The 27656-nt window shown below is 38.5% G+C and overlaps 2 protein-coding genes across 4 annotated transcripts; both read right to left on the bottom strand.

Annotated features, from left to right (window-relative positions):
* Nucleotides 1-1758: 1758 nt before the first annotated feature.
* Nucleotides 1759-12240, bottom strand: LOC125277851 (cytochrome P450 2J4-like). Its single transcript, XM_048206387.1, has 9 exons — nucleotides 11810-12240; nucleotides 10534-10696; nucleotides 10290-10439; nucleotides 4919-5079; nucleotides 4665-4841; nucleotides 4415-4556; nucleotides 4141-4328; nucleotides 3878-4019; nucleotides 1759-3773 (listed from the first exon to the last, which is right to left on the bottom strand). Exons 1-9 carry the CDS (start codon nucleotides 11999-12001, stop codon nucleotides 3598-3600), a joined length of 1491 nt encoding a protein of 496 aa, XP_048062344.1. The 5' UTR covers nucleotides 12002-12240; the 3' UTR covers nucleotides 1759-3597.
* Nucleotides 12241-24082: 11842 nt separating this feature from the next.
* On the bottom strand, nucleotides 24083-27653 carry LOC125277854 (cytochrome P450 2J4-like). 3 transcript variants are annotated; one of them, XM_048206392.1, is made up of 11 exons: nucleotides 27518-27653; nucleotides 27284-27360; nucleotides 27132-27205; nucleotides 26432-26591; nucleotides 26005-26154; nucleotides 25762-25922; nucleotides 25500-25676; nucleotides 25250-25391; nucleotides 24976-25163; nucleotides 24667-24808; nucleotides 24083-24524 (listed from the first exon to the last, which is right to left on the bottom strand). In XM_048206392.1, the coding sequence occupies exons 2-11, from the start codon at nucleotides 27321-27323 to the stop codon at nucleotides 24349-24351; spliced, it is 1410 nt and encodes a 469-aa protein (XP_048062349.1). In that variant the 5' UTR covers nucleotides 27324-27360; nucleotides 27518-27653; the 3' UTR covers nucleotides 24083-24348. The 3 variants fall into 3 exon arrangements, with proteins under 3 accessions (XP_048062349.1, XP_048062347.1, XP_048062346.1); XM_048206390.1 differs by having other exon boundaries at nucleotides 27132-27360; XM_048206389.1 differs by having other exon boundaries at nucleotides 27132-27561.
* Nucleotides 27654-27656: the final 3 nt, after the last annotated feature.

The following is a 27656-nucleotide window of genomic DNA, read 5'->3' as shown; positions in this document are numbered from 1 at the left end:
TGTTTTACTGAGAAATCGCTTCAGTGAGAGAGCTGTCCAAACGAATGCAAGTGGATTCAGACCGTTTTGCAAAGGCATTTACCGATTCATAATTTAAAACACAATTTAAGCTTCAGAAATTAAACTGAATATATGAAGCGAAGCAAGCTTTTTTCTTAAATATCCACAACACAAACAAATTGCTCATCACTATAGCAACACTAGACTCTCCAAGTGAGCATGAGCGAGTGCAAGCGGGGCTAATTTGGATATTCATTGATCAGTGTATATTAAATGAGGCAAGGTTTACATTCAAACTATTTTAAGGCATTAAAGGGTTAGTTCACCCAAAAATGAAAATTATGTCATTAATGACTCACCCTCATGTCGTTCCAAAACCCGTAAGACCTCCGTTCATCTTAAACACAGTTTAAGATATTTTAGATTTAGTCCGAGAGCTTTCTGTCCCTCCATTGAAAATGTATGTACGGTATGCTGTCCATGTCCAGAAATGTAATAAAAATATCATCAAAGTAGTCCATGTGACATCAGTGGGTTAGTTAGAATTTGTTGAAGCATCGAAAATACATTTTGGTCCAAAAATAGCAAAAACTACTACTTTATTCAGCATTGTCTTCTCTTCCGGGTCCGTTGTCAATCCGCGTTCACGACTCCGTAGTGACGCTGCTGACGTATTATCTGGTGCGCCCGAGCTTCGTTTACAGTCTGAGGGAGACGCACGCTGTATTCAAGCTATTCTACATAGCAGCCATAGCTTTAGTCGCTCTGGATCGTTTACCGGGAAAGAGTAAAAGTGAATCCTTTCATCTGTCGGCATTGGTAATGCACTTTTACGTCGCCGTGGCTGTTTTTGGCGATTAAGACATCCGCGACATGCACACTTACGCACCATTTAAAAAAATATAGTAATACCAAAATACAAACAATGTAGAATAGCTTGAATACAGCGTGCGTATCGGGTGTGTCTCATAAGTCCTGAAAAGTGAAGCTGCGGGCTCTTTGATCGCCCCCTGGAGGCTGGATGCAGTACAGGTCATAAACCCCGCCCTCTCAATGCAGTCGAATGAGACTTCAGTGAAAACTTAAAAATAAATTCTGCTTCAAATAAAACTTTCTGAAAGATGGTTTTGGTCATTTAAGGTAGTTGTTATCACACAGATATATATTCAATTGTTAGTTTTTGTGATGATTTAGATTTTAGCTAGCAATTTGATGCTATAAAAACGGGGCGTGTCGTCATGATTCGAAGTTGATTGACAGCTTGTTTGAGGACTGTCGGAGCTTCGAGGGGAGATTGAAGATGTATTAACTAACTGTTAATTTTCGATTTCTTTGTTATTTAACACCAACAAAATGAGTTGTTCAGCAGTAAACTGTACTAACCGACCTACAGGATCTGATGGATCATTGAACTTTTTTTCTGTAACATTAAATGTGGGCGTTATAAGCTAATTAATAAATGTTATTAGTTAAGATAACACACCTAATGTTAACCATGTCGGGAAAAAGCAGATGATCGTTATCTGGCAGTTACTTATTATTTGTATGGGTATAAAATACCCCAAGGGGGGGGGGTTGGGGGCGGTTGTTTGTGTGTAGGGTGTATGAGTGTAGGGTGTTTATAAAAAAAAAAAAAAAAAAAAAAAAAAAAAAAATTTCCTGCCCATACACATCGAAAATTGACACACAAAAGTTCTGTCTCTGTTACTAAACTTTGTTATTCTTGCACATTAGAAAAATGTATAATACTACCATATGTATTATTCATTATTTATTTATTACTTACAATCACATTTAATTAAATCAGTCTTTAGAAGTTTATCACAGTAGGACACATCATGATTTTTCCCTTTATTACTCATGGTAATGATCCTTTTTGCTTCCAATGGTGATTTATTTGTTAAAAAAAAAAAAAAAATTATACAAACCAACTTAGGGCTGCACGATTATGACAAATCATAATTGTCGATTAATTCCTTGAAATTGTAATTGCGATTATTAATGACGATTATCACAATTTACATTGAATGATGTTTTGAATAGCTTTATATCATTGTTTGAAAGAATAATCATGTTTTGCTTGGTCTGTTCAAAGTCACGCTGGATTTTCTCCTCAGCGAAAGGTTGAGAGGTCCATCTATCACTCTTTTCCATGTTTGTAGAGTTAGTTTGTGGAGTAAATATATAGGCTGGTGTTGTCACGATACTGGAATTTCTAACATCGATATAATAAAAAACAATACTGTCATATAGATATTTTTATTATTATTTTTTATTTATTATTAGTCAAAAATTTCTTCTGAAGAGATCACTTTTTATGATAAAGCTTTTAAGCTTTTCTCATATATAAATGTTGATCAGTTACCATTACAATTATCTCACAAATATTTGCTAACTCAATGTATTTGTTTTTACAATGGGGTAATTTTGTTGCAGTATATTACACACAGCACAAGGAAGCTTGATTTCAAATGGTAAATTGAATTTAAAAAAGACAAGTAAACAGTAATAAAATAAGAACAAATGAACAAATTACTAACTATAGCACAAAGACAATAGAATAAAGATAGAAATTAAATAGACTGCTTTCTATTTTCAGGTAGGTCTAACTGTAGTAATCAGGTAAGAAACTGAATAAAAAACAAAGTAGGCTAATCAAATGTAAAATAAAATTGGATAATCTTCATTATAAAAATTAAATACAGATTAACTGATTAAAGTTACAGAAGTTAATCAGTCAAGAGCAGTAGGCCTAAGTGATTTTCTCTTTGTCTGTTGATTAACAATAACAACATAGAGAGCGGTACGTTTATTCGGCTACTGTCCCTTTAAGACCTGACGAACACACGGACACATTCTTCCTGAACTGTTTCACATTAATACTCACCAAGATGGGCATTTTGATATTGCTTCTGAGTGTATTTGACCATTAATAAACCGCGAAAAGGAGGTTATTTTGGCACTTGTATGTCAAAGGCGGCTTCATTATGTGTCTGTGCTTTATGTGAATGAGAGGAGGCGCGTGCGTCGCAACTCGCTGTCAGAGAGGAGAGCGAGAACACGCAGCTGGTATCGGTGTATCGATACTGCAGAAAGAAGACTGGTATCGTTTCAGATATTTTAGTATCGATACATATGGAAATATCAATATTTTGACAACACTAGGCTGTGTACACGGCTTTTTAAAAAATGGCGGGCCCTGGTGTTTCCCATCAGCGTACACTTACGTCACTGGTAGCTTTTTTATGCTGGGTTAGACCTTTTACATTATGTAGTCGTGATTCGCCTCTCACAACGTAACATGTTCAAAACACGCAGAATAATGTAAGTGGATATTTTTCCTTGTAATCGCGCCTTTGAACGATTACGAAATCGTGGCATCCGTAATCGTAATCGCGATTAGAAATTCGATTAATTGTGCAGCCCTAAACCAACTAACCGACTAGCCAGTCTACATCCAACCAACCAAGAAATAGCTAAAACAGATCATCATGTAGCACCCAGTAACTTTTAGAGATGCACATTTTGGGTTCTTTTTTTTTCAGATTTAAATAAAACATTACTGAAATGTATAAAATTACTTGAGTGTTGCTTGTTTTAGCGTGTCACTGCGCACAATTCATATGGCTGGGGACAGTGAGTGGCCCCCAGTTTAAAATCCAATTTGGGCTCCACACCCGCCGGTGAAGAGAAAGTGAAGCGCTGCAGCAGAGAGGAGAAAAACAGGAACAGCTCCATCCGTGCCAGCTGCTCCCCAAGACACACTCTCTTTCCTGAAAATCAGAGAAAATGACGGGTAATCATCTTTTCATGGGGGTATTGTACAGCATTGTCTATATATTTGGATTACTTTTGTGGAAACAGAGTTTGCCTATACCTAGAGAGAAAGGTAAAAAGGCATCTCTCCTCCTGAAATTGCCCTCAGCATCCAAGAAGTGACCCGGATTAAAAGAGTGAGGCGTCTCCCACTCCGACTCATCAAACAGCACTGATGTCAAACTGCCGGTCACTATTGTGCCCTGCAGAAACACAAGATGCTTAAAAAGAGTAAAATAATACATACAACTCTTTCTGTGCTTAAACTAATAGGTTCTGTTTAAGTTCACATTCTTATAGTGCTTTAAACATCACTTGGCCCACCTTTGGAATAGAGTATTTTCCTATCTGAGTATCTTCCGCAGTAGCCCGGGCCAAATTTATTGGGATAATATTTCCAATCCTCTGTATCTCATGAATGACAGCATTGGTGAAGGGCATGTTGTCCTTATCTGATAAAGATGGCTGCCGTGACCCTCCCACAACACGATCAATCTCCTCCTGAACTTTGACTGAAGATACAAAATTTTGAGAGAATGTAAGTATACGTACTACTTTTAATGTGCATATGAATGTCATTCCTCACATAATCTCTCACCCTGTATCTCAGGATATTTGATCATGTAGAGAAGACCCCAGTACAGAGTTGTGGAGGTGGTCTCAGTTCCCGCTACAAACAGATCTAGAGTACAGATGCACAAGTTCTCCACATCAAACCCAGCGGCTGTGTCGTCCTTAAGCTAAACAACATGAAAGAGAGGCATTTCAATTCAGTAGCCATACATTATTATTACCAGAGCATTCCTGTACCAGCACACTTACTGACGCCCCCTCAGAAAAGGTCTTACTTTTTCCATCTCAGCAAGAAAGCAGTCAATGTAGTCTCGAGGATTTGATGGATCATAATCCGCTTTGTGTGCATTCACCTTCTCTCGAACAAAGCTAATCACTTCTTTCCACAGAGTAATAATTTTTTTGTGTGGTCCAGGCAGTTGCCGCATGAGCCATGGGAGCATGTTATAAAGCTAAAGAAATCAAAACAAAAAGTAGATGAGCAATGAAAGAAAGCACAGTTAACTTGTTAAAATTCAAAAATACTTACTTGAGCCCAGATGCTTCCTTCCAGATAAATAGCTTCACTTATGTTCTTCAACAGAGACTGGAAGCCATGGTCATTGTACTCAAATCGATTACCAAACACGAGGACACAGATTACATTTGAGACAGCGTTGTTCAGCAGAAAGCGAGGGTCAAATGGTCGACCTGGAACAGTAAAAGTTGTAAATCACATTGTGCTTACAATTTCAAATGCAGCTGTCAATGTCACAGTCACCAGCTGGTGTGCCCAGGTTGACCACTAGAGGGCACTCCTTCCCTGACCTTTGCCATTTAGCCATGAACTTCAGTCCCTATAATCCTTTGCCCTGACTTTTCATGAATGATTTCATTCAGCTGTTGTTCATTACATTGTTAGTCTCAGCCTATTTAAACCATGTTTCTCTCTGTCATTGTCACTGAGGTTTTACAAATGTTATGTAGCACATCTGAACACTCTTTTGTTCTTGTCTCTTGGTTTTGTGGATTTTGCTTGAGTTTCCTGTAGTGATGGGAAACCGAGGCTTTCTGAAGCGTTTGAGGTTTTCATCAAATTGTGCCGAAAAACGGTTCATTGCTCGAAGCTTTTAACACAGCGTGCATTAGCGACATCTGGTGGTGGTCAGACTTGTTTATCTCCACCATATCTAACAAATAATCATGGAGCAGATCTACGGTTTGAAAAAGTATGTGATTAAACAAAGCTTTGGAAGTCTGTGACATATGGAATCACTCTTGTCTTGGATACAGTTCTATCTAATCTGATCTAATCGCATCTAAATTAAATTATGACAATGAGACCACAACTCGTGTCGTGTAGCCTGCAACAGATTCACACATTGATCAATAATATAAAATATACAATGATGTGATCATAATTGATGTGAGTAGTTATGTAAGTACCCTTATGTTCTGTTCGGGGTCTCTGAGACCCCAGCAATAAAACATGATTAAATTAATTTTCCTTTAATGCATCAGGTGAAGCTCCTATTATTTCAAACTACCTGACTTTCCGATACTGCATGACGTTCGAAGGTTCAAACGTCATCAATCACGTGGTATTGTCATTTCAATACAAGCATCGGTACAGTGTGTGTTACAATAGTACTTTGAAAACTGTGTCGGAGCAAAGGAGCCCCGGTATCAACCGTCCCATCACTAGTTTCCTGTCTGATTACCGGTTTGGATTGTTTTGCACGTGTTTTGACTCTTTGCATGCCATTTTACTACAATTTTTGGATTCTCCAATAAAGCTGCACTTGGTCTTACCCAAGTCTTAGAGCAATCTGTGACAGAAAACCTTGATCACTTCAAATCCAGCAGTATGAGAATTCAGATTCTTCCTCCAGCCACTAAGAAGGATCAGCAGGGGGTGGAGGTAGGTGGATTAGCTCAGTTATTTTGTACCATGGCTGAATATAATGAAACTGAGCTAATAATAATCTTTAATGAATGCCTGGACTACTTTTTGCCTCCGTGGGAGATGGAGGATCTTAAGACTCTGGGTTTTTGGGGCTTCATTGACTATCTCCAATATAAAAGTCAAATAGTTACTCCTGGTCAGATGCATGGTCACTGCAGCTGAGACTTAAGTTAAGAGCCTGCCGATGCCTGTGCTGTCCGTCCCAGGGTTTGTTCCCTTGTCCTTGGTACTCTCCGTTACGGCAATGGCCAATTTGTGTGTTTGGGCCACACACTGCCCTTCAGCCCATTAGTCTGCTCCAGAGCCCACTTCAACCCACGAGTCTGCTCCAGAGCCCGCTCCAGCCCATGAATCCGTTCCAGAGCCCACTCCAGCTCATGAGTCCGGCCCAGAGCCCGCTCCAGCCCATGAGTGGCACTCGAGTCGCATTTTAATAGACTTTAGACTTGACTCTGACTCGACCTGAAATGACTTCAGACTTGACTGGACTTGGCACAAAAGACTTGTGAATATTTTAAAAACAACTCAAGTCTTTTACCCTTATCTACCGATATAATAAAAAAAATTGCGTTTTGTTTAAATGGTTTTATAATATCGGCATCACATATATTTTCCAACGTGTCATGGTAGATCGGACTCGTCATAGAATTTGATTACGTATTTCCGTGTATTACGCATAAACTCCGAAATGTCATAAGAGTCCCATGAAACATGATAGGAGCCACCGTGCCATATGTTCATTCATTTGGGTTTATTAACATGTCAGAATGGTACAGAATGTGGAAAAGCAATTAAAGGCACCGGAATGACGTAATCAAATTTTAAGAAGACATTGCATCCACAAAGGTTAGTCACATTAACTCACACAGCTAGCTATTATACTGTGGTGTAGCAGCATGGCTCTTTTGGATCACCAGTCTGTTAAAATATGAACAAAAAAATCTAAACTTTAAACCTAGTGCTTCGTTTTATCCATTTTTTCATAGTGCAGCTTTTCTCTTTCTTACTGTGTGTCCATAAGAGAGAGAAAGAGTGATAATAGTGTTAATCCATGTATTACTTAAAGCTCATATTTTAACATATCGCAATCAGCATGCATACAGTTTTCTACTGACTTAAACATTCAGAGGTTTGATATTTTCTGATAATGACTGTCGTCAATAACAAAGCCCCTGTAAAACAAACAAACAAACAAACTACCGTATAACAAACCGTGACTCACTGGCGCCATCTTGCGTCCACTAGCAACTGTATTGAAAAATCACTACTGGTGTTGCCAGGACGATTGTTTTGCACATTGTAATGGATTATAAAGTAACAAGCTGGATGTACATTATCCCTTACATCATAGGACCTTTATTACAAACAAAACAGATGATAGAAAGATCATATTATTTTGTCTATAATACAAACCCGATTCCAAAAAAGTTGGGACACTGTACAAATTGTGAATAAAAACAGAATGCAATGATGTGGAAGTTTCAAATTTCAATATTTTATTCAGAATACAACATAGATGACATATCAAATGTTTAAACTGAGAAAATGTATCATTTTAAGGGGAAAATAAGTTGATTTTAAATTTCATGGCATCAACACATCTCCAAAAAAGTTGGGACAAGGCCATGTTTACCACTGTGTGGCATCCCCTCTTCTTTTTATAACAGTCTGCAAAGGTCTGGGGACTGAGGAGACAAGTTGCTTTTAGACGAAGTTTATGAATAGGAATGTTGTCCCATTCTTGTCTAATACAGGCTTCTAGTTGCTCAACTGTCTTAGGTCGTCTTTGTCGCATCTTCCTCTTTATGATGCGCCAAATGTTTTCTATGGATGAAAGATCTGGACTGCAGGCTGGCCATTTCAGTACCCGGATCCTTCTTCTATGCAGCCATGATGTTGTAAATGATGCAGTATGTGGTCTGGCATTGTCATGTTGGAATATGCAAGGTCTTCCCTGAAAGAGACGACATTTGGATGGGAGCATATGTTGTTCTAGAACTAAGATATACCTTTCAGCATTGATGGTGCCTTTCAAGATGTGTAAGCTGCCCATGCCACACGCACTCATGCAACCCCATACCATCAGAGATGCGGACTTCTGAACTGAGCGCTGATAACAACTTGGGTTGTCCTTGTCCTCTTTAGCCCAGATGACATGGCGTCCCAGTTTTCCAAAAAGAACTTCAAATTTTGATTCGTCTGACCACAGAACAGTTCTCCACTTTGCCACAGTCCATTTGAAATGCGCCTTGGCCCAGAGAAAACTCTTTTTGCAATTTTTCTCTGAGAAACTCCTTTCTGATATTACCACTATTTTTCGCCGCAGCATTGGGGGAATTGGTGATCCTCTGCCCATCTTGACTTCTGAGAGATACTGCCACTCTGAGAGGCTCTTTTTATACCCAATCATGTTGCCCATTGACCTAATAAGTTGCAAATTGGTCCTCCAGCTGTTCCTTATATGTACATTTAACTTTTCCGCCCACTTATTACTACCTGTCCCAACTTTTTTGGAATGTGTAGCTTTCCATTCTCATGAAATCCAAAATGAGCCAATATTTGGCATGACATTTCAAAATGTCTCACTTTCAACATGTGATATGTTATCTATATTCTATTGTGAATAAAATATAAGTTTATGAGATTTGTAAATTATTGCATTCCTTTTTTATTCACAATTTGTACAGTGTCCCAACTTTTTTGGAATCGGGTTTGTACAACTAGGATAAAAAACAGAGACTTGACTTGGACAAAAGACTTCAGACTTGACCCGGACTCCAGATAAAAGACTTAGAGGTCCATAGAGGTCATACATGAACTGCCTGTCTGCCTCAACACGACCAGAGAGGTTGTACATGACCTTCCTGTCAACCCTGAGATGACTACAGAGACCAACCTGGGAAACCCTGTTGTCCCAGTCATGGCCATAGAGGGTTCTTCAGAGCACATGTGGCCAACACTAACCTCTCTGTTCTCTGTTTCAGTTTCACCTGATCAGCCAGGATAGTCTCCAGTTTTACCAGATCTGCTGTGGTGGTCTTCATCGCTGTAGGGTTCTTCAAGCTCGTTCACGCTGCTATGGATACCGATAACTAAGTCCTTCTCATGGCCGATTCCAATACAGATACTGATAACCATTAAGTTCATATTTTTATATTATAATTTTCATATAATCTGCAGTTTGTGCTCCCAGGAGAATAGAAAATCTAAGATGCACTGATGAAACTGTTATTTTAGTAGCTCTGGCCTAGCTATAATAGCAAACATCAGTCCTCACCCTTGACATGTTCAAAGGTGATGACGTAATGAGTGTGACACAATTTTAAAGCTGCAGTCACTTGCACTCTGAAAGCAGATGAATCTCGGATAAATCAGACTAATTGATTGATTTACCAGCAAGTACTTTATCAGATTACATTTATCAGAGCAATAAAAATTACGTCATTTTCACCCTTATCGCCCCCAATAATTTATCTGTCCGATAAATATTGTGCATCCCTAGTAGTAATTAAATATTTTTGTTCTCACCAAAGCTTGCACTATTTTGCTGTAGATCATTAAACTGTTACTCTGCCTTCAGTCTATCTGAAATCAGTTTCGTGAGGTGCCTTCATGCACAAATGCTGCCTTACAAGTCATTGCCTGATAAGGCAGCAAGGCAACAAGTCAGCTGCCTAGGTTTTCGAATTCCATGTTTCTCTCTGTCATTGTCATTGATGTTTTGCAAATGTTATGTTACACATCTGAGCACTCTCTCTGGTTCTTGTCTCTTGGTTTTGTGGATTTTGCCTGAGTTTCCTGTCTGATTACCGGTTTGGATTGTTTTGCATATGTTTTGACCCTTTGCCTGCTATTTAACTACGATTTTTGGATTCTTCAATAAAGCTGTGCTTGGATCTTACCCAAGCAATCAATGACAGTCAGTTATTTTCAGTCAACAAACCTCAGTTAATACCTTGTTCATTTGAAATGGCTTCATTCAGAAAGCAACACTCAAGACTGATGGATGGCTCTAAACTTTTCTTTCCCAATCCGAAGTTTCGAAGAGTTGAGAGTGCAAATCTCCTCTGATGCTTCCATTTATAGCCATTGGCAACAATTAAACCTGTTCACAAAACAGACGCTTTACATTTAATAGATTACTAACAATTTATGGTGAAATGTTAAACCACCAATTTTCATTCTGATATTAAACTGACCTCTGTCTCCAGTGATGTCATCAAATAAAGGTAATGTAGGACGATCAGCGAGGTTATCACCCTGTTGTTTATAAACCTCCTTCACTAGTTTATATCCATCCAATACAACAATTCTTGGTCCAAAAATTCTTAGGCTGAAAATCTTGCCATATTTTTCTGCAAACTGAAACATATCAACATATCTTAGAAATAATAGTAGGTTTCAATTCTTCGTTAATTTGAGCCTATTTACACTAACTAGTAATTTTTGTCATGAAAACAACAATTGAAGATAACTGTCGAAATTACACAAACATGTGACAAACTACAGTAGTCAACATTTGAAGTGGATCAAAACCTTTCATCAAAGTTGTCCTAAAACCTTCATAGGACAACTTAATTCTTAGAACAACTTTGAACTTTTTGTGATCCACTTCAAATGTTGGCTATTATAATAGACCATATAGCTACACTTTCCAACATTCTGGGGGAAAAAAAAATCTAAACATTCATTAATTCAGACATGTTTATTAGTTAAAGAGTTATTCATTTAAACCCTGGCTAGTTGGTTTAACTGGTTTTAGCTGTACTGTTTAACATTCCCAGCCTGACCAGCTGAAAATATAACATTGCCAGAACTTGAGTTCCTGAAATAATGAGTATACTTAAGTATTATCTTCTATCTTCTATCGATAATCTTCTATTATCTACCCTAACCCTGACCCTGTGAATATTGGACCCTTCGTTATGTATCCATTATTTGCAAATTGCCGTAGGTCTATATAAATATGGGGGACATATAAAACATAGGAAAGATTCCGTTACGGCAACTCTCACAACTCTAGTTACGTTACTCTTTCTGACTAATGCTTAAGTTCATATGGAAGCTTGTTTCCGCCACCGAATAAAACATTAACGATAATTGTGACTTTTTCCCCCCCTCACAATTCTACTTTTTGTGATATAAACTCGCAATTGCATTTTTTATTTTTTATTCTGTGGTGGAAACTAGCTTCATATGAACTTTAGCGTTAGTCAGAATGAAAAAGGTAGTCCCCCATCTCACAATTGTGAGGTAAAAGTCAGAAAAGCTGAGATATTTTATTTTCTCGTCATATTTTAATTTATATTATATTGTTTAATTAAAACAGTTTAATTATTATCAGGGTGCGTCTTGTCTTCAAATTAAAACCTGTCATTTTCGCCAGTAAGTTTTGACTTTAAGTTTTCAACTTTTTTTTTTACTTATTTATTTTCACACAAGAATATATTTAAATAGATTTAACTAGAATTTTACCTCTGCAAACTGAAGATGAATCTTACTATTATCGATATGATGAATGTCTCCTATAATCGGCAAAGACCATGGTCCAGGAGGAAAGTTCTTCGGCGCTTTATTTCTGATATAATCACTCAGCAATAAAAACACACACGAAAATATCAAAATACTTTTGACATCGATCCACTCGTAAAGGTGCAACAGGTCCATGACCAGGTCCTGACCACTTCCTGGATTGTTGTGTAAGAGTTTAAGCGGAGGTCGGAACCAGATCCAGGCTTAATGTACTAAGACAGTGATATTAAAAGATCAAATTCTGTGCACTTTATTAGCAAACCATACTATCTGCAGACAAGCAAATGAGCCCAGAATATGAACGCAACGCGTTTAATTACAAGTTAAGCCCCCATTCTTCCATTCACACCGCCAGTACTGAAGACGCTTGTGGGCGTTCCTAGTGCTGTCGCTCTAATGTTATTGGTAGACTTCACGTCTGGCCATATCTTGCAGTCACAAGTGATTATATAAAATTATATGTGATAAAAGATATCACATATAACACCAAGGGTAATATAAATGACATTATATAAAATAAAGGTGACTCAAAAGGCACTTTTTTTGCCAGGCAAAAGGTCACAGAGCATACAGATGTATACCCAGCAAGCAATAGCCGTCATTTCACCGTCTCGGTTAACTATAGACCCGATATAGTCCGGCTATGTGTAACCCACTTTTAGCCAAAATAATCTTTCATTTGGTTACATGTCGTTTTTGCCAAAATAACTTGCGAGTTGTATGTTATTGCATCATGTAAGTGAAGTCAACAGTGATTACAAGGTGTTTGGTTTCACATCTATGACATGTTATATTGTGTAGGCTGTGCGTAGCCACGATTTAGCTCATAGTCAGACCGGCTATTTGTAGCCCACCTATAGTCAATCCTGATTTATTGTAGTTTTTGGACAGGAAGTGATTGAGATGGTTGATATCTCATCATGTTCGCAATGTCAATGATTTCTACAAGATTTAAGTGGCATTTCATGACATGGTCTATATGTAGTCACGATTTACCTCTGAATTGGATAGGCTATGTGTAGTCTGCTTTTAGTCCACCCAGCGAAATCGAGGCAATTTATAGTCTAGTTTTTACGGCTTGGCTATAGCCCTGATTCAGACCAGCAATGAGTGTAACCAAAATAGTGTTAAGTCATTTTCGACCACAAAGCTTGTGGGATTCTTGATATACTTGCATTTATACATTTATATGCAAGTATAATATACATTTATATGCATATATAAATGTTATATATTTGAAACAGCATATTTTTGCTGTCACACAATCCTACATTCTACGATATCATATAAATAAATAAATAAATAAATAAATATATATATATATATATATATCAGGGTATAGCCAAGCCATATATTAATTATAATTATATACCACACACATATATGACTGTATTTAATTTTAAGTTAAATAAAAATTTACAATTCTCAACCGCTAGATGGCAACTGTGGCTCTACTGAGGCATGACGACTGGCAACGCGAGACTTGAACGTTGACTCTCGATCACTGTTGCCAGATCTCGCGATAAACATTTCCGCATTTTACAACTGTTGGAGACGGAGAGCAAGCAACAGCAAATGTTAAAGCAAATTCTTTCCTGCTTTTGGTCTTGTAAGTATCTGTGTTTTTCATTTTGACATGTGTTTATTATTTATGTACATTATGTGTAGGAACCGTGACATTTTAGCGGGTAACAGTGCAGACTCAGAGTAAAACGTGGTTAGATTAACATAAACGCACATGTACTGTAGTGTTTCCTTGTGCCCTAAAACTCTGTAATTATCTAAATACAAGGGGGTAAACATGAAACCTGTGCACCCTACTATTATTTGTTATGGAAGCCTTGTATATCTTTTAATCTTTTGATCATTATGAAATAAAAATATGAGTTTTTGATTTGGCAAGGCAAGTTTATTTTGTATAGCACATTTCAACAACAATGTTCAAGGTAATTCAGAGTGCTTTACATAAAACATGGAATTTATGGAACTGAAAATTAATCAGGTTGTTTTATAAACCAAAAAAAATATTGTTAACATTTTTTATTTAACTTTTTTTTTTTGTCAATGTTATATATTTTTATTGTTACACGTTGTAATTTTCTTTTAATGTTTATTTGTATTGTATTTGTAAAATGTAATTTTTTTTTATCATTGTGCATTATCTTGAGTTCTTTTTCTAAATAAAACCTTTTATATTTAATTTGTTTGGACGGATTGTCATTTATGAGAACCTGTTAGGCCTATATTTAAGTGAAAAGAATCCTTTAGCCATTATTTAGTTGTCTATTGCATGTATAGATGTAATCATTCATTAGTAGTGTAATTGATGACTAGTCTATTTTTAGGTTATAGATAGACGTCTATTAGATTTTCACTGACAGCCCCAATTTTGCCTTATTTTAGCCTAGACCCGTATTAACCGTCTTTTAAACATAAATATGTAGTTGTCTAATAGTCGTCTAATTGATGACTAGTCTACTCTTGGGTTATGGTTAGACGTCTATTAGATTTTCACTGACAGCCCAGATTCAGCCTTATTTTAGCCTAGATCCATATTCACCGTCTATTAGACATATATATGTAGTTGTCTAATAGTCGTCTAATTGATGACTAGTCTATTTTTGGGTTATGGTTAGACGTCTATTAGATTTTCACTGACAGCCCAAATTTTGCCTGGTTTTAGCCTAGACGGCCGGGCTATGTTTTGACGGCTATTAGACGTCTAATAGACATAAAATTGCTTGCTGGGTAGTTAATGTAGTAATGTATAACTGTAGCCTATAGGAAAGAATGCATATTATAAGATGTACACAACTTCATGGATTTTAAGGCTTTAACATTGTTGAAGGTAGATATTGTATCCAAGTAATACTTCAAATACATACAAAATATAATAGATATGGGCTTTATAGACAAAAATTTGCACTTATAGCCTATATAAATTTTTTGCTAGTATAGCCTAAAATAAATAGATTTATTAGAAAATACTTATCCTTTAGATTATCAACATGATAAAAAACAAAACATCCTTATGTAACGGTGTTTAAAAATAATGTATGTTAAATTCAGTTTAAATTGGGAAACTCGCCATTGGCTGTTACGTCACTCGCGTTAGTGCACATGATATTGCGGGGCGGAGCTGTTCAATCAGAGTCTAATGGTGTGTTCAAGTCATGGTTCAAGTCCTCTTGGGAAGTTCGTAATTACGAGGTGGGAAGTCGTAGCCTGGTAATACCAGACTCTGCTACTAGGGCTGCACGATTAATCGCATGCTATTCTCACGCGCATTTCGTCAGTAAAGCCGGTTCCCTGATTACCGCTAAATCGCCATCACCTGTTTTTAAACGGAGCGCCTTTTAATAGACGGAGCCGTAGTTCACGGACAAGCCACGCAATATCGCGTTCATTATCGCAGGCGATTCATCTGCGATATGAACGCGATATTGCGTGGCTTTTCAGTGACCTACGGCTCTGTCTATTAAATGCCGCTTCATTTGAAAGCAGGTGATGGCGATTTAGCGGTAATCAGGGAACCGGCTTTACTGACGAAATGCGCGTGAGAATAGCATGCGATTAATCGTGCAGCCCTATCTGCTACTTCACTTTGCTTCGTAGACAGAGTCTGGAATGGCATAATAGAGAAGTGTTTTCTCTCTCGCTAGGGGACGCTTGTCTGAAGTTTAAAATCATTGGTTACCCGTAAGCCAATCAGATACGTTTAGTTATGACGTATGTTATCCGCCTGTACAGCCGCATCGAAGCACAGACATCATGCATCGAACTCAAATCTATGATTGAACTTCCACTGTAAACCTGTTGTAAACACATGATGATGTGAGCGAAATACCGGAGTGAACATGGCTGTAAACGACTTTTGCAGATTATGCGAAGTTAATGCATCCCGAAGTTTGCATCCCGTGTCTCGTTTCCCATTTCCGCGGTCGTTTCGGTTTTCGATTTCTCTAACCTACAATGTAAAACTCGGCGCTTAGCATCTACGTCACGGCTCTCAGCCCGCCCTCTGTTCGTTGATTGGCCCGGCTGTTTCCAGACCGGTGGCAAACACAAAGCTCTGACGCTGTATCAGACTGAGTACAGAAGCGAAATGAAATTGAGCGGAAGTAGGAAGTCTGACGTAGTCAGGCTAGGGAAGTCGTGTGTACGACGGTAGGTGCGTTCAAGTCACTTTCCTCTGAGTATAATGGCGGTGTGCCTTCTCTAAATTTATTACACAAAATAACACTTCTGCTTCAAGAAAATGTAGAGCAAAGAATGTGCATTAGTTGTATGTTGATTTTTTATGTTTTTTAATTCATTTATGAAGCCATTGTAAACTTTATTGTTACATATTACATTTTTATATTGTGATGCTATCATATTTTTTGCTGGGAATCAGCTACTTCGTTGTAAATAGAAAAGCCTGACAATGTCACTGCTAAATACCTGTAGGTATTGTGGTATTTCCCTATGTTTCTGACTGACACGCCCCCAACTCGTACAGATCGGAGCTTAAAGAAAATTACGAGCTTCCCACTGGTATTTACGACATTATGGTGGCGTTCATGTTGGTTCTGCTCGTAAATACGATCTTTCCGACATGACTTGAACGCACCATAATAGATCGTCCTGCTGGTAAGTGGCATAAATGTTTGCTCAGTCTTAATAAATAAGTCTGGAGCATTTTCAGGCCCAAGTTTGAATTATAAACCACACAAAAGTTTACTTGTTTTGTATGTTAAGTCCTAGTTGTGTTAATCGAGTCTAGTTGTGACTATACGATGAATAGTGTGTTAATTGGCCTGATTGTAATCTTCAAACTGTTTATTTCATTTAAGACGTTGTATGCGACATTGATGTGCTGTATGCTGATAAGCCTTTTAGTGCTGTTTCCCAGGTATGTGTTTTATTCGGGTTTTTGTTGTGTTCTATGTTAAAATATTAGCCCCAGCTGAATGTTAGCTTTTAGCACATGTGCTGTATCGTCTCGCACGTGCTCTCTGCTGTGTATTTTTTTTTTTACAGTCTATGTGTGTAACTGCGCCATCTAAGGGCTTCGTTATTCTCTCCTCATTTCATTTATATAAAATATGTAAAATGATGGTTACTTGAGTTTATATTTTTTACTGTATTATGTGAATTGTCTGTAGTGTTTTATATTTTATTTTCTTGGATGTATGCTTTATTTAGAATTTTTTCCACTATATGTTCACGATCACTTTTGCAAAAATGTATATAATCAGAGTCTAATAGCTCGTCCTGCTGACGTTGTATGCGACATTGATGTGCTGTATGCTGATAAGCCTTTTGGTGCTGTTTCCCAGTTTTGTCTCATCACAGATACAGTAAAGTAACCCTGAGTGACCATCCACCTGATCTCCATGTGAATTTATTTCATCTACACACACACACACACACACACAGTCACACTTATACAATAAAGAAAAACTGTCTGAGAGAGAAGCATGTATAAATAGGCTAAACAGATTTTTCAAAAAATATTCCCAAAAAAGATGAGGGATAGTGAAATACAACAGAAGGAACAGTAGTTATATCATTCTGAAAAAGATGTTGAATCTTTCTATTCCTGAAAGAAGGACTGCACGCAAAGCAAATTATTCCTATTGCTGTTTCATAGGGATTGGTCAAGGAAATAAAGGAGGGTAAAGACAAAGTGCAATAGCTCCACTGGGAATGGAATCCACATCCGTGAAGACAAGAGTGCACCAAAAAACTGTTGGTTGCTCAGTACTTCTGTGATTCACCTGAAGTCACAATGGACTAGAAATGCCTCTTAAAGTTCACGCAGAACAGGGACTCATCTGTGAAGAGCACTGTACCCCACTCATTCAGTGTCCACCTGTGGTGTTCTGTGGCCCATTGCAGATGTGCCAGTTTGTGTGCTCTGAAAAGAGGCACCCTCACAGCTGGTCTTCTGCCTCTCAAGCCAACTTCATGAAGTCCTCTCCACACAGTCTGAGTGGACACTTGCACTCCTGTTGCACCCAAAAGGTCATTTTGCAGGGTGACATCGTGCATGAAACTTTTTCTACGGGCATGCAGGGTCAAGTATCGGTCTTGATTTGGTGTTGTGACCTGTTGTCTGCCTCCACCATGCCTTCTACTCACACTACCACACCTTCTGAACCATTTCCAGGCTCTGGAAATGACACTTGTCCCCATTGCATCTGCAACTTCATGCTGTGTCATGCCTCCTTGCATCATCCCAATGGCCCTATTGAGGTCAGAATCCTGCAATCTCACTAAACATGGCATTTTCAATGCTTTCTGACCTCAAGTGAATCTTTCAGAGCCTTAAATGATGACCAGTTCCCATTATGGACACCTACGACAGATCAATTGGAACCTAATGACAAACAATCATGTCTGGAGACCATCAAAAGCCATGAAAGATGACATTTTATTAATGACAACACTGACACATAACAGACTTACATGTTTTGCAAGAATTGTGAAAAAGAAACACATTTTGGTTTTAGGACAACTTTGATGAAAAGTTTTGATCCACTTCAAATATTGACTAGTGTGTATGTGTATATATATATTTATACTTGAAATTACAAAATATATATTTGCGTGCACACACACACATGTATATCATATCAAAGACAACCAGCTGTCTTTCACCGTTACAAAACTTTGTTAATCCTGCACAGTAGAGACATATTCAACACTTCTTTATGTATTATTCATTATTTTTTTATTACTCACAATCACAATAATTAAATCAGTCTTTAGAAGTTTATCACAGTAGGACACATCATGATTGCTGATTTTTCCATCCTCAAATTTAAGACCACTTAAAATGGATAATCAAGATCTTTATTATACTATTTAAGATATTTAAGACTTTTATTACTTTAAATCTGATTTGAATTTAACACTTTTTTTTTTTTAACACTTTTTAAGGACCTGCAGGGACCCTGAGAAAACTTGGCATTTGATGTGCATGTGCAGAACCTAGATTTATTTTGGTTCTCTTTATGACTATGGTAATGATCCTTTTTGTTTCCAATGGTGATTTATGTGTAAAGAAAAATAAATTAGTATGCCAAATAACCAACTAGCCAGTCTACATCCAACCAACCAAGCAAGAGCTAAAACAGATCATCATGTAGCACCCAGCAACTTGTAGAAATACATGTTTTGGGTTCTTTTTTTAAAAACAATTTTTAAAAAAATTACTGAAATGTATAAAATTAAATGTGTGTTGCTTGTTTTAGCGCGTCACTGCACACAGTTCATATGGCTGGGGACAGTGAGTGGCCCCCAGTTTAAAATCCAAGTTGGGCTCCACACCTGCCGGTGAAGAGAAAGTGAAGCGCTGCAGCAGAGAGGAGAAAAACAGGAACAGCTCCATTCGTGCCAGCTGCTCCCCAAGACACACTCTCTTTCCTGAAAATCAGAGAAAATGATAGGTAATCATAATAAGTGTCTTTCTATGGGGGTATTGTACAGCATTGTCAATGTATATATTTGGATTAGTTTCATGGAAACAGAGTTTGCCTATACCTAGAGAGAAAAGTAAAAAGGCGTCTCTCCTCCTGAAATTGCCCTCAGCATCCAAGAAGTGACCCGGATTAAAAGAGTGAGGCGTCTCCCACTCCGACTCATCAAACAGCACTGATGTCAAACTGCTGGTTACTATTGTGCCCTGCAGAACCACAAGAGGCTTAACAAGAGTAAAATTATACACACAACTCTTACTGTGCTTAAACTAATAGGTTTTGCTAAAGTCCACATTCATTCTTATAGTGCTTTAAACATCACTAAGCCCACCTTTGGGATAGAGTATTGTCCTATCTGAGTATCTTCCGCAGTAGCTCGGACTGCATTCATTGGGATAATATTTCCAATCCTCTGTATCTAATGAATGACAGCATTGGTGAAGGGCATGTTGTTCTTGTCTGATAAAGATGGCTGCCGTGACCCTCCCACAACACGATCAATCTCCTCCTGAACTTTGACTGAAGATAAAATTTTGAAAGAATGTAAGTAAACGTACTACTTTTAATGTGCATATGAATGCCATTCCTCACATAATCGCTCACCCTGTATCTCAGGATATTTGATCATGTAGAGAAGACCCCAGTACAGAGTGGTGGAGGTGGTCTCAGTTCCCGCTACAAACAGATCCAGAGTACAGATGCACAAGTTCTCCACATCAAACCCAGCAGCTGTGTCGTCCTTAAGCTAAACAACATGAATGAGAGGCATTTCAATTCAATAGCCATACATTGTTATACACCTATTGTTTTGCTATAAGACATTAATTGATCAGGTTATGCATGCATTACTTTTGGACTTTCCAAATGATTGCAGTCTTTTATTTTCATGGTATGCATCTACAGATTTCAATTTTCTTTCTAAAAATATCTGTGTTCTGCTGAAGAAAAGCAGTTGTGCATCAGGGTAAATGAATAATGAGAAATTAATTTTTTTTAAAGGATTCATGTAAAAGCAAGTGCTATTTTCCTTTTTCTTAACTTCCTGTTTATAGGCTATTTATGCTGGGATTCAGTTTGGGTCCGTTTCAGCCAATTTGTCAATGCCTATTTTTTGTTTTTCTTATGTTTTGTTTTTTTTTGTTTTTTTTGTCTGTGCTGTAATAAAAATTATGTGCCATAATCTATTTCTTCTTTATTTTTTCTCCATCTACTGAAAAATAGTTTGATATGTCTGTATACATTATATATGCCACTAGGAGATGTTAATTATGTATTGTTTATGTAATGTATTAATTTTTATATTGTAGAATTATAGCTGTAACCATTGCTACAAATGTAAAACGGTATTGAAATGGTAGAATTGGTGTTATTTCTATTAAAATTTTATCCCAATTTTGACTGTAATATTTTAATTAATATTGGTCCCCAAATTCCACTCCTACATTAGAATTGTTTCAATGACTGCATATAATCTGATCAATGTTTACTAATGTACTAATTTACTAATGCTCGGACAACTCGATCTCTCTTGCGCGCAGGTTCACTCGCTCTCGGCCACACTCGATCTCTCTCGCGCGCACACTCGATCTCTCTCGCGCGCACACTCGGTCTCTCTCGCGCAGTGTCGCTTGCTCTCGGACACAATCGATCTCTCTCACGCGCACTCGGTCTCTCTCTCGCGTAGTGTCGCTCGCTCTCGGACACACTCGATCTCTCTCGCGCAGTGTCACTCGCTCTCGGACACAATCGATCTCTTTTGCGCACACTCGGTCTCTCTCGCGCAGTGTTGCTCGCTCTCGGACACACTCGGTCTCTCTCGCGCAGTGCCGCTTGCTCTCGCGCGCACTCGGTCTCTCTCGCGTAGTGTCGCTCGCTCTCGGACACACTCGATCTCTCACGCAGTGTCGCTCGCTCTCGGACACAATCGATCTCTCTCGTGCGCACTCGGTCTCTCGCGCAGTGTTGCTCGCTCTTGGACACAATCGATCTCTCGCGCGCGCACACTCGGTCTCTCTCGCGCAGTGTCGCTCGCTCTCGGACACAATCGATCTCTCGTGCGCACTCGGTCCCTCTCGCGCAGTGTTGCTCGCTCTCGGACACAATCGATCTCTCTCGCGCGCACACTCGGTCTCTTTCGCGCGCACACTCGGTCTCTCTCGCGCAGTGTTGCTCGCTCTCGGACACAATCGATCTCTCTCGCGCGCACACTCGGTCTCTTTCGCGCGCACACTCGGTCTCTCTCGCGCAGTGTCGCTCGCTCTCGGACACACTCGGTTTCTCTCGTGCGCGCACTCGGTCTCTCGCGCAGTGTCGCTCGCTCTTGGCCACACTCGATCTCTCTCACGCGCACACTCGGTCTCTCGCGCAGTGTCGCTCGCTCTCGGTCACACTCGGTCTCTCTCGCGCAGTGTCGCTCGCTCTTGGCCACACTCGATCTCTCTCGCGCGCACACTCGGTCTCTCTCGCGCGCACACTCGGTCTCTCTTGCGCAGGTTCGCTCCCTCTCAGACAGACTTTTTTGTAGGTATTGGGCTGTTAAATGTGTGTACCAAATTTCAAAATCTACGTGAAATGTAGTGCGAGGGGCACTTAAACGATTTGGCTTAGTAAATCGCAAAGCAGCGATTATTTTTTATGCGCGGCTTATCAATGAACTATGGATCCAAATGCTAATCCATCTGAAAGCACTGAGAGTTTGAATCGCTTATAATGTGTTTGAAAAAACAACACGTCAAAACATCTTTCCAGACATGTGAAGCATTTATTAACATTACTCCAAACTCACTTCATAACGACAGTTGAGCGTCCTTCTGTGAGATGATGTGGCTTCTTACACAGAATAAGGCAGTCGTGTGTTCATTATCAAAACGTTTCAGTCATGTTTAATCAATCAAAACGTTTCAATCTAATGTTTATTCAGCTACAGCGATAGTATGGGATTTCCTGGAATGACGCGTGTTCTACTTCGGCAGCAGGGCATATTTGCAGTTTCTCTGGCCCTCTGGCTTTCAGATAAAGAAACATTTACTACTGATCACAGAGCCGTACAGCTCTAACAAGCTGCGCATTAAATAATCGCAGCATTTGCCAAATCGCGTGCGATAAAATTGCGATAAATCGTGCAGCCCTACTATCGAGCCATTTTACCACACCTAATTCTGCAACCCATAACAGACGTACATTTTCACCACTTCTGACGCGCGTGCAAAGTTTCGTGAGTTTTTGAGCACGTTTAGGCCCCCAAAAAATGCGATTCACTTTGGAGAATAATATAATAATAATAATAATAATAATAATAATAAACGAGCAATTCCAATTGGGTCCTCACACCATCGGTGCTCGGGCCCTAAATATGGGGAACACAAAACATAAAGGAAAGTCTCCGTTAGGCCAACGGGGTATATTCACAACTCGAGTTAGCCTACACGTTCTGACTAGAATGATCAAGTTAACTTTCTTTTGCTTTATCATTTTTGCAGCTGTAAGTTCATATATGTTGTGGATATTGCTGTTAAACACTTGGGTAAAGTTGTTTTTATATTCGCACATTTGGACATCCGTATTCAATAGCCTTGTTAATCACACTACATTGGACATTCAGTGGGCATTCACAAGTAAATATGCCATTAAAACAATACTTGCCTATTTTGATCGACTGAAAAATGTTGTAAGTTGACAGTCGTTGGTTGTCAATATCATTCGCTGCTTAAAATTCGCAAACATTAATTTATTGCATTTATTGGAAAGTCTGAATTTATCAGAAGTCCGAATGTGCGAATATAAAACCATCTTTACCCAAGTCTGTTAAACTCATAGGCTATATGCAGTTCAATTCAGAGATGTGACTCGATTAAACTCTTTTAATTTTCTAACTTCCAGTGTTATTTTTTTCGTCATATTTTAATTTATGTATACAATTGTTTAATTAAAATAGTTTTAATTATCGTCATGGTGCGTCTTAAAGTAGTTAAATTAAAAACGGTCAACCATTAGGCCTATCATTTTTGTCAGTAATTTTTGACGAAATGAACGCACCAGGGCAGAGTTTCCCAAAAGCATCGTAAGCTTAAGTTGATCGTAGCTCCATTGAAACCAATGGAGCTACGATCAACTTAGGCTTACGATGCTTTTGGGAAACGCTACCCAGGTCCATGATCTGTCTGGGTTGCTGTGTAAAAGTGCATTCACGCGGCCTCGTAATTCCTGTAGTGATGAGATTCCTGCTTGTAAAAAGTGTTCACATCCACGTGGCAGCTGCACCACCTGACCGCTGTAGATTCATAGCTATGGATAGTGTATGAATCTCCTAGGCGTTGATAGTGGTGCCATGAAAACGCATAATTCCCAGCCCAAGGACATGAACAGCTCTGAATATAACGTCACGTGTTGTCATCTCAAGATTCCGGTAAATACGAGGTGGCGTGAACGCAGCATAAGAGTTTAAGCGGAGGTCAAACCAGATTCAGGTGGGCAGGGTTTAAATGACCGCAGGAGTAGCCTAAAGGCAATTTGCGGTTTGAAATTCAGATTTCTTTTGGCTATAAATCTGCAGTGCAGTGTCGTTGACATGTGTCTAATGTCATTCTTCATTTGTGTATTCATTTGACGTGGACTTGTCTTATAACCCTTCCTTGCTAACTTTTCACTGATTTGTGAGATCACTTTCAGAGTAGTTTTGGTCTGTTAACCTTTCTCAAGTCTATGTAGGCTTATAGGGCAGTATTGGATTTATACAGAAAAGCATTTGTTGTTTATATGGAGAACAGGTTTAATTTATTTCCAAGTATGTGCATGATTATTTTTGTTGACAAATCGGAAAACCAGTCAACACCCAAGCAACCAATAAAAAGCTAAAAAGTTATGTCTGGTGTTATTAACAAAACAACAACAACTAAGCATTCAAACTCAACATTTTTAGATATACAGGTTTACAAATTAAATTTAAAATTGCCATTAGCATAATCTGTAAACAAGGCCGAAAACAAAGAATCAACACATATTTGTGTTCCGCTTGTATTAGCGTGGTACTGCACACAATTCATATGGATGGGGACAGTGATTACCCCCCAGTTTAAAATCCAATTTGGGCTCCACACCCGCCGGTGAAGAGAAAGTGAAGCGCTGCAGCAGAGAGGAGAAAAACAGGAACAGCTCCATCCGTGCCAGCTGTTCCCCAAGACACACTCTCTTTCCTGGAAATCAAATACCTTTATGTTGCAGGGGTCACTCTTAAAAAACAAATACATATTTTTGATGCTTTAACAGTTACAATATAAGTATATTTTCTCTCTTAACGTTTATATTAAATGGAAATTGTCAACAGACATTCTATACCTAAAGAAAAGGGTAAAAAGGCATCTCTTCTCCTGAATTTGCCCTCAGCATCCAAGAAGTGACCCGGATTAAAAGAGTGAGGCGTCTCCCACTCCGACTCATCAAACAGCACTGACGTCAAATGGCCAATCACAGGTGTGCCCTAAAGAAACAACAGGTTTAACAATTGCTACTCTTATATATGCTTGAACTGACAGAGCATTTGTACTAAAACAATAACATTGACAAAAAATATTTATAGATGATGTAATGATCTAATGAACTGGTGCAACGCCCATAAATATGCAGTGTTTTAAACACTAGGCCCACCTTTGGGATAGAGTATTTTCCTATCTGAGTATCTTCAACAGTTATTCGAACCACATTTAATGGGACAATATTTCCAATCCTCTGTATCTCATGAATGACAGCATTGGTGAAGGGCATGTTGTCCTTGTCTGATAAAGATGGCTGCCGTGACCCTCCCACAACACAATCAATCTCCTCCTGAACTTTGGCTGAAGATACAAAATTTAGAAAGAATGTGAGTATACGTACTACTTTTAATGTGCATATGAATGCCATTCCTCACGTAATCTCTCACCCTGTATCTCAGGATATTTGATCATGTAGAGAAGACCCCAGTACAGAGTGGTGGAGGTGGTCTCAGTTCCTGCTACAAACAGATCCAGAGTACAGATGCACAAGTTCTCCACATCAAACCCAGCAGCTGTGTCGTCCTTAAGCTAAACAACATGAATGAGAGGCATTTCAATTCAATAGCCATACATTATTATTACCAGAGCATTCCCGTACCAGCACACTTACTGACTCCTCCTCAGAAAAGGTCTTACTTTTTCCATCTCAGTCAGAAAGCAGTCAATGTAGTCTCTTGGATTTGATGGATCATAATCCACTCTGTGTGCATTCACCTTCTCTTGAACAAAGCCAATCACCTTGTTCAACAGAACAAATATTTTGTGATGTCTTCCAGGCAGTCGCCGCATGAGCCATGGAAACATGTTATAAAGCTAAAGAAAGCAGAACAAAGGGCAGATGAGCAGTGAAGATGCTAAAAAGAGCTAAATTAACTTGTTAAAAGGTAAAAATGTTTACTTGAGCCCAGATGCTTCCTTCCAGATATAAAGCTTCATTGATGTTCTTCAACAGAGACTGGAAGTCATGGTCACTGTACTCAAATCGATTCCCAAACACAAGCACACAGATCACATTTGAGACAGCGTTGTACAGTAGTAGGCGAGGGTCAAATGGTCGACCTGGAACAGTATTGTTGTAAATCACACTTCCAACTTCCAATCAATTTCAAATGTTATTTTCAGTTATCAAACCTTTACATACCTTGTTCATTTGAAAAGGCCTCGTTCAGAGAGCTACATTCAAAATGGATAGATGGCTCCAGGCTTTTCTTTCCCAATCCAAAGGTCCGAAGAGTTGAGAGTGCAAATCTCCTCTGTTGCTTCCATTTATACCCATTGGCACCAATTAATCCTGTTCGCAAAACAGACCCTTTACACTTAACTGAGGCTACATTTAAATAATTCTCACTTTCTCTGTACTTACTCTTAGTTTTCAGGACACCTTCATAAAATAAATCTCCCATAAAGCAGCAGATTAACAAATATTTTTTTAAATTACTTTTTTTTTATAGGAGAGTTATTTTAACTAAGTCACATCCAGTGTCATAATTTAGTTTAATTTTTTACAGTGAATCAATGATTTATGGTGAAGATAAACCACCAGTTAAACATTTTGATATTAGACTGACCTCTGTCTCCAGTGATGTCATAAAATAAAGGTAACATGGGTCGATCAGCGAGGTTATCACCCTGTTGTAAATACACCTCCTTCACTAGTTTATATCCATCCAACACAATTCTTGGTCCAAAAACTCTAATGTTGAAAATCTTGCCATATTTTTCTGCAAACTGCAAAATGGTTCACAAACAGCAGGGTTAAGTACAGTGTACAATTTTCATGCTTATTTTTTGTTTTAGTCATAACTTGATTTGAAAGTTCCATTTTTTGTTGACAATATTGTACGATATGAAAGGGCAAACCTTATAGCCAAATGTAGGCTATATAGTGTAAACATTTAATAAACATGTCCAACGCTGTTTTAGCTGGGATTAAGCTGACCTCTCAGAACTTGGGTAAAGTTTCATCTGGATGAAACATGCTCAAAAAACCTGAAGGTGGCAGACAAGTATAACCTATGGTATAACCTAATGCTGCCACGTACTATCGGAAAAGTAATAATTCCGAGAGCACGTGAAGGCTGCATAAATTAATTTATTGTTTTTGCAAAATAGATAGTAATTTTACTTGTAGGCTATGTTGTGTAAGCTACTGCTCTCATTAAGCAGGTAAATTCAACATTAAGCAGGGCAATCCGATAGCTGCATTTTTCAATTCCCCCCCTTGTTTTTCGTCAAAAATGTTAAAATCGTTTTTATGTCACTGTTTACCTTTAAAAACTGAAGATGAATCTTCGTGTGATCGATATGATGAATGTGTCCAATAATCGGCAAAGACCATGGTCCTGGAGGAAAGTTTTTCGGTGCTTTATTTCTGATATAATCACTCAGTAATAGAAAAACAAACGAAAATATCAAAATACTCTTGATATCAATCCACTCGTAAAGTTGTGACAGGCTCATGGCTAATATTTCCTGGATTGTTGGTCAGGTTTCCTCTCTGTAGAACGAATTAATCGAAAGTGGTTACAAGTAGATGCTCTTAGACTGTTTTGCACAAATTCTGATACATTATATAATCAGTATTGATATGATACTCGACGTTATTTATATTTTACGGGTAGGCTATATCACAAGACTACAGCAGTTTCGCAAACCTGGTCTTGGAGTATCACCAGCAATATGGACGATGACTCCATAAAAAATTAAACACACCTGATTCAGCCCATCAGCTGGTCGACAACATGAAAGGGGTGTTTTAGGCAAGAGAGGCATCCAAAATGTGTGCTGGAGCTA

This window comes from Megalobrama amblycephala, linkage group LG11 (assembly GCF_018812025.1).
Source record: "Megalobrama amblycephala isolate DHTTF-2021 linkage group LG11, ASM1881202v1, whole genome shotgun sequence".
Taxonomy (NCBI): Eukaryota; Metazoa; Chordata; class Actinopteri; order Cypriniformes; family Xenocyprididae; genus Megalobrama; species Megalobrama amblycephala.
The sequence above is the reverse complement of the archived record's forward strand: the minus strand, read 5'-3'. Positions and strand labels throughout refer to the sequence as shown.